Here is a 16281-nt window from a genome sequence, read left to right as displayed (position 1 = left end):
AAAAAAAAAAAAAAAAAAAAAAAAAAAAAAAAAAAAAAAAAAAATTAGCCGGGTATGGTGGCGTGTGCCTTGCAGTGAGCTGTACGTGATCAGTGCCACTGCACTCCAGCCTGGGGCAACAGAGTGAGACCCTGTCTCCAAAAAACAAAAACAACAACAACAAAAATTGGGACACTAAGTGCATTTTACTATGCCCCCTTACACATTCTTTTTCTCACCTCTGTGTGTGTGTGCAAACGCACACACACGAATGGGTGAAACAATTCTCACCATACTATGGGAAATCCCCTCTGATATGTTATAGCCTATTTTGTTGCATTAAAAAACTACACAGTTGGCCGAGCCTGGTGGCTCATGCCTGTAATCCCAGCACTTTGGGAGGCCGAGGCAGGCGGATCACGAGGTCAGCAGATCGAGACCATCTTGGCTAACATGGTGAAACCCTGTCTCTACTAAAAATGCAAAAAAATTAGCCGGGCATGGTGGCGCCTGTAGTCCCAGCCACTCGGGAGGCTGAGGCAGGAGAATGGCGTGAACCCGGGAGGTGGAGCTTGCAGTGAGCCGAGATCGCGCCACTGCACTCCAGCCCGGGTGACAGACCGAGACTCTCAAAACAAACAAACAAACAAACAAACAAACAAACAAACAAACAAACAGAAAAAGTATACAATCACCACCTGGTGCATTGACTAAAGAGTGATGACCTGCTCTTTGAAAAACAGAGTCCAATTACCTTAATCAATATAAGCTGGCTGTTGTGACTGTGCCCCTTAGGTCAGAAAGACCTCAGGTTGGGGTGAATTTGGATGAGGCATCATCCTAAACTTTATAGTTTCCACCTCTGTAAGATAGGAGTACACGCTGACCTAGCAGTGAGGTTCCAGAAGCTATAAAAGATGAGATACAAAGTGCCTGGCACATAATAGATACTCAACAAATGGGATTCTCTTCCCTGGGGGCAAAATGTGCTTTGCATAGTTGGAGGGGGAGCGAGGGGGGGCAGTTATAGACAAAATCTCCCCCACATCTGGTTTATAGACCTTCTTCAGGCCATTTAGAGTTTCATTGCACACAGGTCTCAGAGATATCCTCCCCAGGCTTGCCTTCCTGCCCTCCCCCGCCCATGCCCCCCTGGCTCCAGTGTTTCCGCCTGCCCTAGCTCCTGGGCATGGACTATTTCCAAGGCCTCCCAGAGGGCGGGCAAATGGGTGGCAGATGTTGGCTAGGGCTTTGGTCTCTAGGGAGCTGGGGTATATTCATTTTCTCCCCTCTCTCTTCTGGGAAGAAAGCGAGTGGGCAGTGCCTGTGTGTTGAACTGGTGCCAACCTTTGCCTTCCAGATTCTTGGTGCCACCATTGAGAACTCCAGGATTGTCCTGCAGATCGACAATGCCCGTCTGGCTGCAGATGACTTCCGAACCAAGTGAGTGTCTCTGCCCTGGGTGCTGCAGAAGCCAGGACCTGGGTAGGGGTTGGAGGCTTTGGAATCTGCCCTCACCTAGCCTGGCTGGCTTGAAGCTAACCCCCTTACGGACTCCTGAACTCTGGGGAGGTAGGGAAGTCTTCAGAGATGCCGGGGAAGCTCTGCCTGGCTGCAACTATTTCCTTTGAAAGGTTTGAGACGGAGCAGGCTCTGCGTATGAGCGTGGAGGCCGACATCAACGGCCTGCGCAGGGTGCTGGATGAGCTGACCCTGGCCAGGACTGACCTGGAGATGCAGATCGAGGGCCTGAAGGAAGAGCTGGCCTACCTGAAGAAGAACCATGAGGAGGTGGGTTTCAAGCTGAGTCTTTCTTCCATCCTTGCCTAACCTCCCAGGGCTGAAGACTCTTTTATTCTGTATTCTCTGACCATGGTAACACTTGTTGCACCCTCACCATGGCCCTGGGTGTGGGATTATGGATCCCAGGGTTCCAAGAGGAATCAGTGATGACCCAGTCTGTCCCCCAGTGCTAGTTACTAGGTCTGCACCTGAAAACTAAGCCCCTTTGGCCTGAAGGGTGGGGAAGTGACCTGGGCCAGGCCCAGCGGGGTCTGGGCCCTGACATGCCCATCTCTGCTGTATCTTTTCAGGAAATCAGTGTGCTGAGGGGCCAAGTGGGAGGCCAGGTCAGTGTGGAGGTGGATTCGGCTCCGGGCGCCGATCTTGCCAAGATCCTGAGTGACATGCGAAGCCAATACGAGGTCATGGCCGAGCAGAACCGGAAGGATGCTGAAGCCTGGTTCACCAGCCGGGTACGCAGAGGGAAGCAGGCACCCTTTGGGGGTTGGCAAGGGGAGGGCTTGGTGTTCCCTACGTGAAGGTCTGCCTCAGTGCTTATTTCCTCTTCCTCCTCTCTCTGCAGACTGAAGAATTGAACCGGGAGGTGGCTGGCCACACGGAGCAGCTCCAGATAAGCAGGTCCGAGGTCACTGACCTGCGGCGCACCCTCCAGGGTCTTGAGATTGAGCTGCAGTCCCAGCTGAGCATGGTATGTGTCCCCCTGCTTCCCTGTGCAGTGCACACTTATGCGCTTACAGCCTAGGGAACCTGGCTGGTGGCTGTGCCCACGCCCTCTCTGGGAACCAGGCTCTGCTGAGTCACACCCCCCCTCCCTACCCTCAGAAAGCTGCTTTGAAAGACACACTGGCAGAAACTGAGGCGCGCTTTGGAGCCCAGCTGGAGCATATCCAGGCACTGATCAGTGGTGTTGAAGCCCAGCTGGGCGATGTGCGAGCTGATAGTGAGCGGCAGAATCAGGAGTACCAACGGCTCATGGACGTCAAGTCGCGGCTGGAGCAGGAGATTGCCACCTACCGCAGCCTGCTCGAGGGCCAGGAAGATCACTACAACAACCTGTCCGCCTCCAAGGTCCTCTGAGGCAGCAGGCTCTGGGGGCTTCTGCTGTCCTTTGGGGGGTATCTCCTGGGTAAGGGGACGGGAAGGAAGGGACCCTTACCCCTGGCTCTTCCCCCGACCTTCCAATAAAATTTTATGGTCCAAGGGAGGAGTGATGTTCGGTTTGTTATTTCAGTCCATGGAGAAATGGGTCAGGCCTTGGCCCTGTTTAGATTTTATTTGGACCAAAGTTCACTCTGTCCCAGGAAAGCGGGGGGAGGATACTCACATGCTTTGCCTGTAATGGTAATTCCTGTTTGCAGAAGCAGAAGTCTTCATTTATTCAACCTGTTCCTTAAAATAACCTTGTGAAATAAGCGTTGCTTCCTTTTTACAGAGGTAAACTAAGGCTCAGAGGGGTGAAGTGGTTTGTTCTATATGTAACTACTCTAACGCATGGCAAAGGTGGGATTTGAAATTGTTTTTGCTGCCAGATTTAGTTTTCTTTCTACTCCCCAGGGGGTTGAGGTATCTGTGTGAAATTAATGTTTATTGAACACCTACTATGTGCCATTGAATAAAAAACAGCCCTAAAAGGTAGTATGAGCTGCATGTTATAGATCAGGAAATAGGCTCAGAGAGGTTCAGTAACTTGTCCAAGGCCACACAGTGACTACATGGTAGAGCCAGAACTAGAACCTAAGTTGCCTGATTCTTAGCCCATGGTGCCATCCCCAGCCAGGTGGTCTCCTGGAGTTGATGCCCCTGGTGCCCATCTTGCTGACATTCCAGTCTCGCTCCATATGAAGGCTCAGGCTGGGGATCCCTAGGGGCAGTTCCTCCTGACACATTTCTCCACCTCACTGAAACGGGATTTGGAGCCAGGCATCCTGCTTGGAGCAAGGCTGGGGAGGCTGTACCTGTCAGTGTGTGTTGTGTGTGTGCATGCACTAACACATTCACCCGTTTTTGGGGCAGCCCTGCATAAGCCCTTTAACGCCCACCAGCCCATAACTGGGCCCAGAGCCTGGAATGAGACCCAGCAGTGACCCAGACCTTCCAAAGAGACCCCCAACTTGGCTTGCCTGGGGCCTGCCCTGGGCCAGCTTCCTGGTACAACTCTGTCCTTGGGTGGGTATGGCCCTGCTCCTGTGGTTTACAGTTCAGCTGCCAAGAACTGAGGCCAATTCAAGGTAAGGAAGAGGCCCCAGAAGTCCCACTTCTTCCCGGTGGAGAGGTGAGGGCTGCAGGCCCAATCCTGTGAGTAACGGGGACAAGTGAGGGATACTAGTTCCACACCCGCATGCTGCCAAATGTACTCAGCACCCTGCTAAGGAGACCGGAGACCCCATCATGGCCATGGACCAAAGGAGGAGCTGTTTCCTCCATTTCCTGTGGGTCTCAGGTTAATTATGAACATGTAACCCCAGAGCCCCGCTGCTGTAGCCTGGACTGGGACTCCCTTCTGCCCCCTCCCCAGCTGTCCTGTTCTGGCCTCCAGCACCCACAAACCCCCACCCCCCACTTAACTTCTCAGGAAGCCTCGGAGCTAGAGGGAGAGGCCTGGCTGCACCCCCAGCTGGGACTGCCCAGGGGCACTTGTCCCTGCCCATGAAAGCCTCCCTTGTCACAGCTGAAACCTTCCCTCTGCCTCAGGGGCCCCTGGAATGTGGCTGTGGGGCGGGGTCTGGGCCCACACAGGTGGGGCAGGTGACTGTCGGGTCTCAGGCCCGAGTGTCAGGAATGAAGCCTGCCTTTGTGTGTGCACTGTGCAGGGTGGGGCTGGACTGGAGACCTGGGACAGGAGAGAGAGGGGAGTGGGGGAGTTGGGGGGAGCGGCTTTACCTCCTTCTGGTCATTGTGGCCACTTCAGTCTGTTGAGCATTTCCTGTGAGTCATCTTGCTCCATCTGAGAGTCAGGCTGGGCTGGAGTTATTTCCATTTTCCTGATTGGTAGACTGAGGATCAGGGAGAGGAGGCGTCATTACCCAAAGCCACCCACCTGGTAAACAGGAAAAGAGCGGTTTAAAGTTATGTCTGTGGGCTCCAGGTCACTTGTCCATGGCATTTCCCTGGGGAACAGGGGAGGTGTGGGAGGGTTCTAAGGTTGATGGAGACTTCCTTCTCTTCGTGCCCTCAAATGCTCGCTGTGGTCCTGAGGCTGGCGGAGTCTGTTAATGGCCCCAGTTTAAATCAGGAACCAGGCTCAGAGACGTTGATTCTCTTTCCACTGGGCTGCACTGCCCCATTCCAAGAAGAAAAGGCTGACTCCACAGATGGCCCCATCTGGTTGCAGTGGGCAAAGATCAGAAACTGGCACAGCGTCCTGGGCAGGCTGCCTGGGGCAGGGCCCGGGGGCTACAGCCTGGGCTGGGGCCAGACAGAGCTTTATCCTTGCAAGGCCATCCCGCCTGGGCTAATGAGGCGGCCCCGGGCCCCACCCAGATCCGGAGCTCACAGTAGCGGTTTGGACTGAAACCAGGGATTTGTGCGTGAGCTGCCGCCCCTGGCCTGGGCCTGCGAGTGTAGCGAAAGCCACCTCGCGGGGCTGCTGGAGGAGAGTCAGGTGCAGAGGGGGATCTGGCTGGGGTCCAGCCCTTCCTCACCCCGGGGTGCTGGGCGAGTAATTGTTCTTGTGTTAATTGCTGGGGCCACAGTGTCTGCAGAGCCTTTTAATGAGCTCTGGATGATCTGAGTTTGATTATTTTTCTTTCGGAGGAAAAGACAATACCTTCCCACCATGAGACAATACCACACTGTCTGTGCCCAGCACTGGAGGCCAGGCTCACTGCAAATCTGGGTGAGAAGGAACCCACCCCAGCCTTGCTGGCTGGCAGTTCCCCTTGCCAGCCCAGCTCAGATGCAGGAATTTGGGGTCTGCAGGAAGAACTCTTCTTCCTGTGCCCTGTTTGGTTGAGGGTGTGAGGACCTGTTTGAGTCCTGGCTTTGCCCCTTACCAGTGGTGCCACCTGGCACAAGTTGCTTCACTTCTCCAAGTTTCAATTTCGTTCTTTCTGAATCTTGGGTGGGGGTCACCCTCTGTTGGGAGGACGAGAAGAGGCAATGGATGCAACAGTCCTTTGTGAATCACAAAGTGCAGGGTAGAAGTAAAGGATTATGCTATTACAGCAAAAGAAGCACCTAAGAACAACCTGCGTTGCCCCATAGGCGCTGGCTATGGAAGAGCGATGCCGCTGAGCCGAAGAACACAGTGAGGCTCACAGGGCATGTTCTGATGCCCAATGACAAAGCCCCTCCTGGTGAGGGCACGCAGGACCAGGTGCTGGTCATGCACCCTGGCCCCTGCATGTCTGGCACCTGGGTGGGGAGCCAGGAGGAGGCAGGATGGTGACTCTGGGGCTGCACGGCTTCCCTGGAAGTGAGAGTTGAGAGTGCCCCCTGCCACAGGGAAATGCAGACTTAAAAAGGTAAATGTCCACAGTCTTACCACGGTAATTGGTAGAGTCAGGATTTGAACCGGGGCCTCACAGGATTACCATGGTAATTGGTAGAGCCAGGATTTAAACCCCAGGCCTGAGGGACTCCAGAGCTCTGTCCACTTCACCATGCTGCAACCTGGGCCAGGAATCCTCTTCCTGAGCTTCTGTAAGCCCTGGGGCCAGGTCTGGAGGGCTGAGCCACACCTCCAAGAGGCACTGCCCACAGGTATCAGGTGTCCCTGGAAGGGTGTCCTTGAGCCGGTGGCAGAGAAAAGTGCTCTCCTGAGTGTTCAACTCCCCATCTTTGTGAAGTGATGCCTTGGTCTTCAAGATATCCAGTGTCTTCCAGCCTGCCCACCAATCTCCTGTCTCTTCCCTTCCACAGCGCTCAGGCACATAGAGCCTTCTGCAGCGGCCCCTCCCCAGCCAGCACTTGACAGGACAGATGGGGCTAATCTGGCCCTGCTAAGCAGCAACATGCTGCTTGGAACTTGCCCCAGCCTTATCAGCGGAGGTTTGCCCCAACGCATCCCAGAAGCGAGCAAAGGTTCAGCGCTATGCAGTTGGCAGGTGTCGGGATCATCAGTCATCCCCTTGTCAGACCCGAGCCTGCTGGGCTTTTGTGAGGGTGCCAGGGACACAGGCTGGAGGCTGGCAGGAGGGGAGTAGAGGTGGGAGGAGGGGAGTCCATCTGCAGCACCAGGGAAGGGATGGATGCTGGCTCCTCTGGTCACCTCAGCTGGAACACTACTCAAGGTCCCTGGCTCCTGTCCTCCAACTGCCCCCAGCCCTGCATTCCCATCCCCAGAGGCCTCCACTCCCCCTGAGCCCTGCAGTCTCTCACTCACTCACAGGGTTTTGAGTTGGATAACACAGTGTAATGATCAGGAAGTGGACTCCCAAACCGAGAACACGGAGCTGTCCCCTCGGGCAGAGGCTCGGGGCTCGGGGCAGTGGAGAAGTCCAGCTGAGGGCACAGTTGGCTTGAGCTGCTCTCAGTTCAGGTAGAGGCTTTGGTAACCGTGCTGTGATGAGAGTTCACTCCCTGCTGCTGTCATCTGGCATGGAGAGATGAACCTGTAATCCAAGTGTTAAAACCGTGCCCCGGGGGAAAACACTATTAATTCTGAATCATCTCTTTTGTTGCATTAAAAAAAATAGAAGAGAAAAACTTCACACGAGCCACTCAAGGTGTGCAGGCAGCTGTGTTTGTCAGGAAGGCAGAAGGAGTTGGCTTTGCTTTGGGGGAGGAGACGAGGTCCCACAACACCCTCTGAGAGGAATATAAGAGCCCCAGAGTGCAGCCTGGCCTGGTACCTCCTGCCAGCGTCTCTTGGGTTTGCTGAGAACTCACGGGCTCCAGCTACCTGACGATGACCACCACATTTCTGCAAACTTCTTCCTCCACCTTTGGGGGTGGCTCTACCCGAGGGGGTTCCCTTCTGGCTGGGGGAGGTGGCTTTGGTGGGGGTAGTCTCTATGGGGGAGGTGGAAGCCGAAATATCTCAGCTTCTTCTGCTAGGTTTGTCTCTTCAGGGTCAGGAGGGGGCTACGGGGGTAGCATGAGAGTCTGTGGCTTTGGTGGAGGGGCTGGTAGTGCTTTTGGTGGAGGCTTTGGAGGGGGCATTGGTGGGGGTTTTGGTGGTGGCTTTGGTGGTGGCGATGGTGGTCTCCTCTCTGGCAATGAGAAAATTACCATGCAGAACCTCAATGACCGCCTGGCCTCCTACCTGGACAAGGTACGTGCCCTAGAAGAGGCCAATGCTGACCTGGAGGTGAAGATCCGTGACTGGTACCAGAAGCAGGCCCCGACCAGCCCGGAACGCGACTACAGCCAATACTTCAAGACCACTGAAGAGCTCTGGGACAAGGTGAGTCCTCAGATGTCAAAGAGAGGGGAGCAGGTGGCTGGTACCCTGTACGTGGCTCTAATGTCAGTGTCACTGCTGACTCGAGGCAATCCTTTCCTGCCCAGGCAACGACTGTCTGGTGTGTAACCTCAGCAAATTTGGAATGCACCTGCTGTCCAGGTGCACAGGCCAGTGCACATCTTCTCAACTTGGTGGTGCTGGGGGAGGATGGGAGAGGTCTTGGGAATCTGGTTAGGACCAACAGGGGCATAGGTGGGGGCAATTATAAAGAGCCAGGGGCGGTAGCTCACACCTGTAATCCCAGCACTTTGGGGGGCCAAGGTGATAGGATCGCTCGTATTCAGGAGTTAGAGGCTGCAGTGAGCTATGACTGTGCCACTGCACTCCGGCCTAGGTGACAGAGTGAGAACCTGTATCTAAAGGAAAAAAACAATAATAAAAAAAAAGAGCAACTCGCCTTCCCTACCTCATGCACCCTGCGGGCTTCTGCATAAAGCATTCCTTTACCTCTTTGGCAAGAATGGGATTGGAGTGTAGCCTCATGAGTCCCAGATGCTAGAACCGCTTGTCTTTTCCTGTAAAGAGGTCTTTTGTGCCAAAAGTACTGTTGGGTCTTAGGACACCTGGGAACTCATTACACGTTCTGTCACCCACTCACTCACCTTTTTACTCCCCGAGACTGGGTTCCTCATTTGTAAAATGCCTTCTTTAGCTGCCCTCCAGATTGCTACTGGCTGAAATGTTCTGTAGATCCATGGCTGTGTCCAAGACGTGCAGGAGGCAGTGACCCTGAGCTGTCCACAGGGGGGCTGGTGCAGTGTCTCTGAGAGGGCTATTGTCAGAGCTGACCACACCCCACTCCACCACTCTTCTGGGCAACCAATTCCCACAGGCAGTACTGCCTCCTTGGTCTTTCGTGCCCTGGAGACAAGGAGGGCAACTCCTCAGGTGTCTCAAGGAGGCTGGTATGGGACAAAACCAGAAGTGGACACTCCAGATGAGGCTGGACTCTGCCCACCCCAGAGGCCCTACAGATTTTTGTTGGTGGTGTCAGAGGGGTGATCATCAGTGAGGGGCTGGCCTTGGGTGCAGAGCGGAGAGCAGCAAGGGAGAGAGAGGAGTCCTCTAGATACTGACTCTCTCTCCTGCAGATCATGGCCACCAACATCGACAACTCCCGGGTCATCCTGGAGATCGACAACGCCAGGCTGGCTGCAGACGACTTCAGGCTCAAGTGCGCTCCCCCCTCCCTCTCCTCTTCCTGCATTGCCCACTTTACTTGGCCTTCTCCTGGGTCTGACTCAGGCAGCCAAGATCCCTCCCACTTCCTTCTTTGGCCTCCCTCTCTCTCCTCAGGTATGAGAATGAGCTGGCTTTGCGCCAGAGCGTCGAGGCCGACATCAACGGCCTACGCCGAGTCCTGGATGAGCTGACCCTGGCCAAGACTGACCTGGAGATGCAGATCGAGGGCCTGAATGAGGAGCTGGCCTACCTGAAGAAGAACCACGAGGAGGTGAGAGCTGGCCCCCATCACCCCGAACCGGAGAGAGGCGGGGAACCTCTTCCCAAAACGCGCTTAAATTGCCCAGAGGGAAAGACAGCGGCTCCAGGAAGCCCTCCCAGATTTTCGCGACATTAAGTCGGTGGGAGGCAGAGTGGGCTGCTGATACTTCCTCATAGTTGGCCTGGGGCTTAGTGGTTCAGAAACACCCCCAACCCCCAAAACCAGGTGTCCTCATGGAGAGAAAGGGGCACTGTCCTCTGGTAGCCCAGACCCACAGCCAGGCCAGGTGGCCAGTACGAATGACTGACTTCCTGATTGGCTTTGTGAGCTGACGTCAGGGCCCTACAGTTTCGGGGTCCTCCCTTGGTAGGACCTAGAGCAGCAGAGAGCTCCTCAGAGCTGAGGGGTCCATGTGACCAAACCTCTTCATGTGCAATGGGGAATATCGGTTGGGGTGCGTGAGGGGCAGAGCCAGGATTGGCATGTGGGACCCCAGACTCTCAGGTTTCTCTTCTGCTCTCCATCTCTAAATGGGCCCCTCCCACCCTGCAGGAGATGAAGGAGTTTGGCAGCCAGCTGGCCGGCCAGGTCAATGTGGAGATGGATGCAGCACCGGGCGTGGACCTGACCCGCGTGCTGGCAGAGATGAGGGAGCAGTACGAGGCCATGGCGGAGAAGAACCGCCGGGATGCTGAGGCCTGGTTCTTCAGCAAGGTGGGCCTGGTCTCCTGCCCTGCCCTGCCTGCCCCAGCTCCCTGAGTCTCTGAGGAGGCCCCGGGGCTCACTTCTCTTGTGCATGATCTACAGACTGAGGAGCTGAACAAAGAGGTGGCCTCCAACACAGAAATGATCCAGACCAGCAAGACGGAGATCACAGATCTGAGACGCACAATGCAGGAGCTGGAGATCGAGCTGCAGTCCCAGCTCAGCATGGTACGGCCACCCTCGCCCCATCCCAGCCTCTCGGGTGGTAGAAGCTCCCACCCTTCTTGGCTAGTTAAGCCTTGGAGTTCTCAAGCCCCCTTAAGAGGTGGTTCCCTAAACTCCATTCAGAGCCCCCTCCCCGCTTGCCCTCACTGGCTTCCTTTCTAGTCTGATGTGTCTATGCATCTGTCACTCCCCCAGAAAGCTGGGCTGGAGAACTCGCTGGCCGAGACAGAGTGCCGCTATGCCACGCAGCTGCGGCAGATCCAGGGGCTCATCGGTGGCCTGGAGGCCCAGCTGAGTGAGCTCCGATGCGAGATGGAGGCTCAGAACCAGGAGTACAAGATGCTGCTTGACATAAAGACGCGGCTGGAGCAGGAGATTGCCACCTACCGCAGCCTGCTGGAGGGCCAGGATGCCAAGTAGGCGCCTGGGCACCAGGGGAGTAGTGATGAGGGCTGCTTGTGGCTGCAGAGCAGGGTCATCCTAAGGGAATGGCAGGGTGTCCTTAAGCAGCCTCGAGGGACTGTGAAAAGAGAACTGAGCAAGGAGGGAGGATCTGGACTCTGCACCCTGGTCCTTGGCTGTTTCCTGGGGCAGGTCACTTCCTCTCTCTGGATCCACGTTTCTTCTGTAAATGATAGAGACTGGGCTAGTGGTAGTTAAGATCTAGTGCTCATTCCATTCTCTGCATGAAATAGATGGGTATTCTTGTAGTTCACAATCTCGATCAGGCTCGGTGGCTCACGCCTGTAATCCCAGCACTTTTGGGGGTCCGAGGTGGGTGGATCACTTGAGGTCAGGAGTTAGAGACCAGCATAGCCAATATGGTGAAACCCAATCTCTACTAAAAATACAAAAATTAGCCGGGCGTGGTGGCGGGTGCCTGTAATCCCAGCTACTGGGGAGGCCGAGGCACAAGAATCACTTGAACCCAGGAGGCGGAGGTTTTAGTGAGCCGAGATCGTGCCATTGCACTCCAGCCTGGGCAACAGAGCAAGACTCCATCTCAAAAAAAACCAAAAAACCGAAAACGAAAAACCCCAAAAAACAAACAAAACAAAACAAGATTCTGTCTACTTGGGGGTAGCAGGCCTGGATGGGCTAGCAGGATGTCCCACCCCTAGAGGAGTCAGGTGTGTGCGTGGTGGTGGTGCAGGGTCTGAAGAGGACTGCATAGCTATCTACATGAGCTTCCCTTAGAGACACCTGAGCTGGTGCCCTTTGCTTAAATCAGCTTCCCTCTTTCTTTCAGGATGGCTGACATTGGCATCAGGGAAGGTAGGAAGGCTTCACTCTTCTGGTGTGGGGTGGGGAGGGGAGATGTTGAAGCCACCACTCCCTTCGGAATAGGGAGGAAGGAGAAAGAGCCCAAACATTCCATTAGGTGGGAACATTCCCATTCCATTAGATGCCTCTTCCCCAGTGGGACCTTCTGTCAGCTCCGGGTGAGATTGGGGCTGGTGATTTATTGAGAAACTTCCAGGTTGAGTAGGCTTCATCCAGGGCCTGTCTCTCCCCAGGCCCCATCTTCATACACTTCCGCTAAGATGCCCACAATTCATCCCCCTTCACGTGCAGCTTGAAAAGCCCTGACATTGTTGTCCCTGCCGGGCATACCTGCCGTTGCCACTGCCCGTCTCTGTGATGAGCAATTCAACACCAGATCTCTGGCAGCTCTTGAGGGATTGGCCAGTGGCCATTCTCAGGGCTGCTGCCTAGTTTTCCCAGAGCCTCGCCAAGGTCCTGGCCACCTTGGGAGACAGGGGAGGTTCCCCCACTCTAAAGCCTGCTCCTTCTCTCTCTAGCCTCTTCAGGAGGTGGCAGTAGCAGCAGCAATTTCCGCATCAACGTAGAGGAGTCAGTGGATGGAAAGGTGGTTTCTTCCCGCAAGAGAGAAATCTAAGTGCCCATTGCAGGAGAAACATCCCTTGCCACTCCCCACTCTCATCAGGCCAAGTGGAGGACTGGCCAGAGGGCCTGAACATGCAAACTCCAGTCCCTGCCTTCAGAGAGCTGAAAAGGTCCCTCAGTCTTTTATTTCAGGGCTTTGCATGCGCTCCGTTCCCCCTCTACCTCTCCCCGCCTTCTTTAGAGCAAGGAGGTGCAGAAGCAGCTGCGTTGTGTAACAAGCTCATTTGTATGGTGTCTGTTCATGCAATAAAGAATTACTTTTCCTTTTGCAAATATCTCTTGGCAGTATGTCCATTTTTTGTTGATGGGGTCCTGGTTGGCCTCTGACCTCTGAGGAGACCCAGGGTCCACGTGGTGACATCTCCCCCTACTTTGGCCTCTTCCCTGCATGACCACAATTCTTTTGGGTACCCAGGGCACTGGTGGCTGGGGCAAACATAGTGCTACTCAGGTGATTTGCTCTTCTGGGTCATCATGGGGTGACCAGGGAAGTGAGGGTGGGAAGGTTCCCTAAGAACAGTTTGGTGTACCCAGCGCAGAACTCGACACATCTTATAATTATGAATATTTACCAAGTGACTGATTGCATTGATTGCCTTGGTTCACCACCCCATGACTGGCATGATGCCACGCACACTCACCCAGGGGGCTTATTTAATCCTCACCATTGTAGGTGGTCGGGATTTATTATTTCCACCTTAGAGATGAGGTCACTGGAGGCAGAGGGAAGAATGACTTGCCCTGGGCCTTGTGGATGGATGATAAGGAGCAGGGCTAGGTCTGGGCGTATATCCACAGGACTCCAAGACCAGGGCTGGTTCTAGGACCCCAGGCCCTCTCACAGCCTGCTGCCAGGACCCTGCTGCTTGCTTCTGACCCTCACCACGTGTGCTGCTCCAATCTCCCCTCCTTTCTAGCCAGGCATAACTGACCTCCAGAGTGGACAAGCCAGTTCCCAACTTGATCCCCCTGCAGGCTGTCCCCCATCCCCACTGAAGCTGATGCCTCCTCCCAAAAGGCACTCATATTGCCCAGAGGGAAAGACACCAGTTCCAGGAAGCCCTCCTAGATTTTCCCAAGATTAAGTTGAAAGCAACATCAACCCCTCTTACCCTCCTTAATCCAAATCCTGCTCCGGCTCCCCCATCCCCGGCAACTCCACCGCAGTCCTGCTAGAGCAGTAGCATCCATGCACACATTGTTTGTGGCCTCTGGTCTCAGGCTGTTTTCTCTGAGCTCTTGGATTTATCATCCCAAACAGAGGGCAGAAAATGAGGAAGCAGAGAACTCTGGGTGCAGGGGCTGGGCTGGCTCAGGCCCTGGGGTGAGGATTGGGGGTGGGGAGGGAGAACCGGTTTCTCGGTCTCACTGCAAAGAGCAGATTGGAGGTGCTTCTGTTCTTTGGAGAATCTGATCTTTTGGGGGAAGGGTCCAGCTCTCTGAGAGGGTCCCCATGTGTCTTGTTGTGCAAAGCCCCTTCCCCACAAACCCCTGGTTGGAGATAAAGTGGTGCCTGCTCTTTCCAGGGGAGATTTAATTAAGAATGTGCCTCCTGAGAACACACACAGGCGAGACTTCCCTGGGGCTGGAGGAAGGAAACGGAATTTAGCGAGTGTCTATGTTATGTCAGGCCCTGGGTTGGGCATTCTGGGATGGCATCTCATTAACGCCTCCAACAGCTCTTTAAGTTAGTATCAGTCTTCAGCGTCAGTTTCAGAAGAGGAAACTGAGGCCTGGAGAAGTTTAGTAACCTGAATGAGGTCACAAGCCAGGAAATGGTGAAGCTGGGTCTGGGACTGGTCGCTCTGATTCCAGACCCTCGCTTTGCCCTTTAAGTCATGAGGTGACAGAAGCTGCAACACTCTTCTTAAGAGGTATGCTAACTAAAAATCTAAAACCTGTCTTTTTTTTTTTTGAGAGGCCAAGTCTTGCTCTGTTGCCCAGGCTGGTCTCAGCTCCTGGCCTCAAGTGATCTTCCTACCTCAGCCTCCCGAGTAGCTGGGATTATGGGAGTGAACTGCTGCACCCGACAGAAACCCATGTCTTAACCTCTGCGGGCAGCATGCCAAATGCCATACAGTCATTAACGTCAGAAAGATTGTCTTCACGTCTAACCATAGTCTCTCATGCTGTGGTTTAAGTTCACCCTGACACCCAAACCATTAGCTGCCAGATCCCCCATGTCCTGGGAACAGTCAGTCTCCTTCCCACCTCTCTTCGGTCCCTGGCGGTGGAAGCTGGTGGCCTGGTTGCTGCTTCTGCCTCACTGGCCTTCAGGCCTCTGTCAAGAGGTCTCAGGCCTTCCAAGCAGCCAGCGAAGGGTTTTCTCAGCCTTTAGTTTCCAAAACTAACAACCTTTGTGAAAGGTGCAGAGGGACAAGGTGACTTCGCCTATGGGCTGCATCCAGCTTGCCTTCTCTCTGGGCCAGACTCTGGCTTGGGGGTAGGAGGAAAATCTCCTATCTCCCTGAAGTACCTATTTCTGCTTTCCTGGGATGCCTGGAGGGGCTGTCAGAGAAATCCTTGGAACTTGCCAAGTCTCATCCCCAGCCTGACCCTGGAGTGAGACACCCGCATCCAGGGATGGCTCATGCCCTGCTGAGCCTTTAAGTAGTCTCTGGGCAGAAAGGGTGCACCTTCTGACTGCCCTGGGCTGAGGTCAGGCTTGATTTCCAGCCAATCAGAGAAGCAGGCAGTGGGCGATGCCCCTCCCTTCTTCCCACAGAGAGAGGGCTGCTTTCCGACCAGAGATTAGGGCCTTGGGTGTGTCCTCTGCTCAGGCTGGGCTTCCTAGACCAGGCATAAGACATGCTTGCCGCTATCTCCCTGAGGACTGTGGCTGGCCCCTGCCTCTCTTTGGGTTTCAGTTTCCCCATTTTTCAACTGGGAGTCTGGCTGGACAAGATGATCCTGAGGGTCTCTATGAGATGATCCGTGTCCTGGGACCTCAGAAGGGAGCCTGTGACAGCAGGGACTGTGTTCAGTGTCTTCACTGCTGAATTCTCAGTGCGAGTGCTAAATAAATATTCGTTTAATGCGTGAACTTGCTTCTCCTTTGCTTTTTCCTGCCTTAGACATTCATCAGTATGCTGGGCATGTGCCCACCTGGTGACCACCTGGCCACCTGTCCCTCCATGGGCAGCTGGCAGCACAGGGGGAGATAAGGAGCAGACAGCTCTTCTCCTGCAATTTTTTTTTTTCTGTTACTACCTGTGGCTCTCCTGAATTGGAGCTGGGGTGACCCCATTGGATACCACTCACCTTTGCCAATCCTCACCTAAAGCCAGGGGACAAAATATCCCCGAAACAGCATCTCAGACATTTATCCTGAGCTTTCCTGTGCCACGAGCAGGATTTGTGGGTATATTCAGCAAAGGTCCCATCCTCAGGGAACCTGATATGGAGTGGGAGAAATAAACTAGGAAATCCACCTCCTCCCATTTGCCTGCTTGCTATGGGCGCTGTGCTGGCTGTGGGGACCAGAAAGGGAAGGGAGGCAAAGTAATGTGTCCCTGCCAGGTGGAGGCTCAGAGGAATCCTGACAGGTCACTGAGCAATGCTAAGCTTGTATTTCCTCATTTGTAAAACGGAGGCAGTAGCAACCTCGCACCTGCCCAGCGCCTCCCATGTCTCAGGTCTTTGAGGAGCCTGGAATATTAACTCATCCAGTACCCATTTTTCAGTGGTGACTACTGAGGCCCTGAGAGGTTGAGTGACTTTTCCAAGATTACACAGCGAGTCGGTGGCGGATGGAGGATTGAAACTCAGGTCTACCTTGTCCAAAGCCCTTGCTGAGCTCACTGGGTATCTG

At 54.4% G+C, this 16281-nt stretch overlaps 2 protein-coding genes across 4 annotated transcripts in view; both read left to right on the top strand.

Annotated features, from left to right (window-relative positions):
* Positions 1 to 2987, top strand: part of KRT19 (keratin 19) — a 4999-nt gene extending 2012 nt beyond the window's left edge. Inside the window, exons 2-6 of the mRNA XM_023204129.1 lie at positions 1340 to 1422; positions 1614 to 1770; positions 2073 to 2234; positions 2345 to 2470; positions 2605 to 2987. Of these exons, the coding sequence (XP_023059897.1) occupies positions 1340 to 1422; positions 1614 to 1770; positions 2073 to 2234; positions 2345 to 2470; positions 2605 to 2859 (783 nt within the window). The 3' untranslated portion in view covers positions 2860 to 2987. The remainder of the gene's footprint in view (positions 1 to 1339; positions 1423 to 1613; positions 1771 to 2072; positions 2235 to 2344; positions 2471 to 2604) is intronic.
* A 4580-nt stretch (positions 2988 to 7567) lies between these two features.
* On the top strand, positions 7568 to 12745 carry KRT15 (keratin 15). Of its 3 annotated transcripts, XM_023204130.2 has the most exons (8): positions 7568 to 8128; positions 9280 to 9362; positions 9485 to 9641; positions 10185 to 10346; positions 10440 to 10565; positions 10758 to 10978; positions 11812 to 11837; positions 12365 to 12745. In XM_023204130.2, exons 1-8 carry the CDS (start codon positions 7631 to 7633, stop codon positions 12460 to 12462), a joined length of 1371 nt encoding a protein of 456 aa, XP_023059898.1. In that variant the 5' UTR covers positions 7568 to 7630; the 3' UTR covers positions 12463 to 12745. The 3 variants fall into 3 exon arrangements, with proteins under 3 accessions (XP_023059898.1, XP_023059899.1, XP_023059900.1); XM_023204131.1 differs by lacking the exons at positions 11812 to 11837; positions 12365 to 12745 and having other exon boundaries at positions 7631 to 7673; positions 7713 to 8128; positions 10758 to 10982; XM_023204132.1 differs by lacking the exons at positions 11812 to 11837; positions 12365 to 12745 and having other exon boundaries at positions 7736 to 7814; positions 7878 to 8128; positions 10758 to 10982.
* The last annotated feature ends 3536 nt before the right edge of the window (positions 12746 to 16281 follow it).

The sequence above is a fragment of the Piliocolobus tephrosceles genome, chromosome 16 (assembly GCF_002776525.5).
Source record: "Piliocolobus tephrosceles isolate RC106 chromosome 16, ASM277652v3, whole genome shotgun sequence".
Taxonomy (NCBI): domain Eukaryota; kingdom Metazoa; phylum Chordata; class Mammalia; order Primates; family Cercopithecidae; genus Piliocolobus; species Piliocolobus tephrosceles.
This window is presented reverse-complemented; position numbering and strand designations above follow the sequence as displayed.

Coding starts and splice junctions, on each gene's coding strand:
- KRT15 (XM_023204130.2), top strand. CDS start 7,631: ATGACCACCACATTTCTGCAAACTTCTTCCTCCACCTTTGGGGGTGGC. Junction 10,566..10,757: donor TGCAGTCCCAGCTCAGCATG/GTACGGCCACCC, acceptor TCACTCCCCCAG/AAAGCTGGGCTGGAGAACTC. Junction 11,838..12,364: donor TGACATTGGCATCAGGGAAG/GTAGGAAGGCTT, acceptor TTCTCTCTCTAG/CCTCTTCAGGAGGTGGCAGT.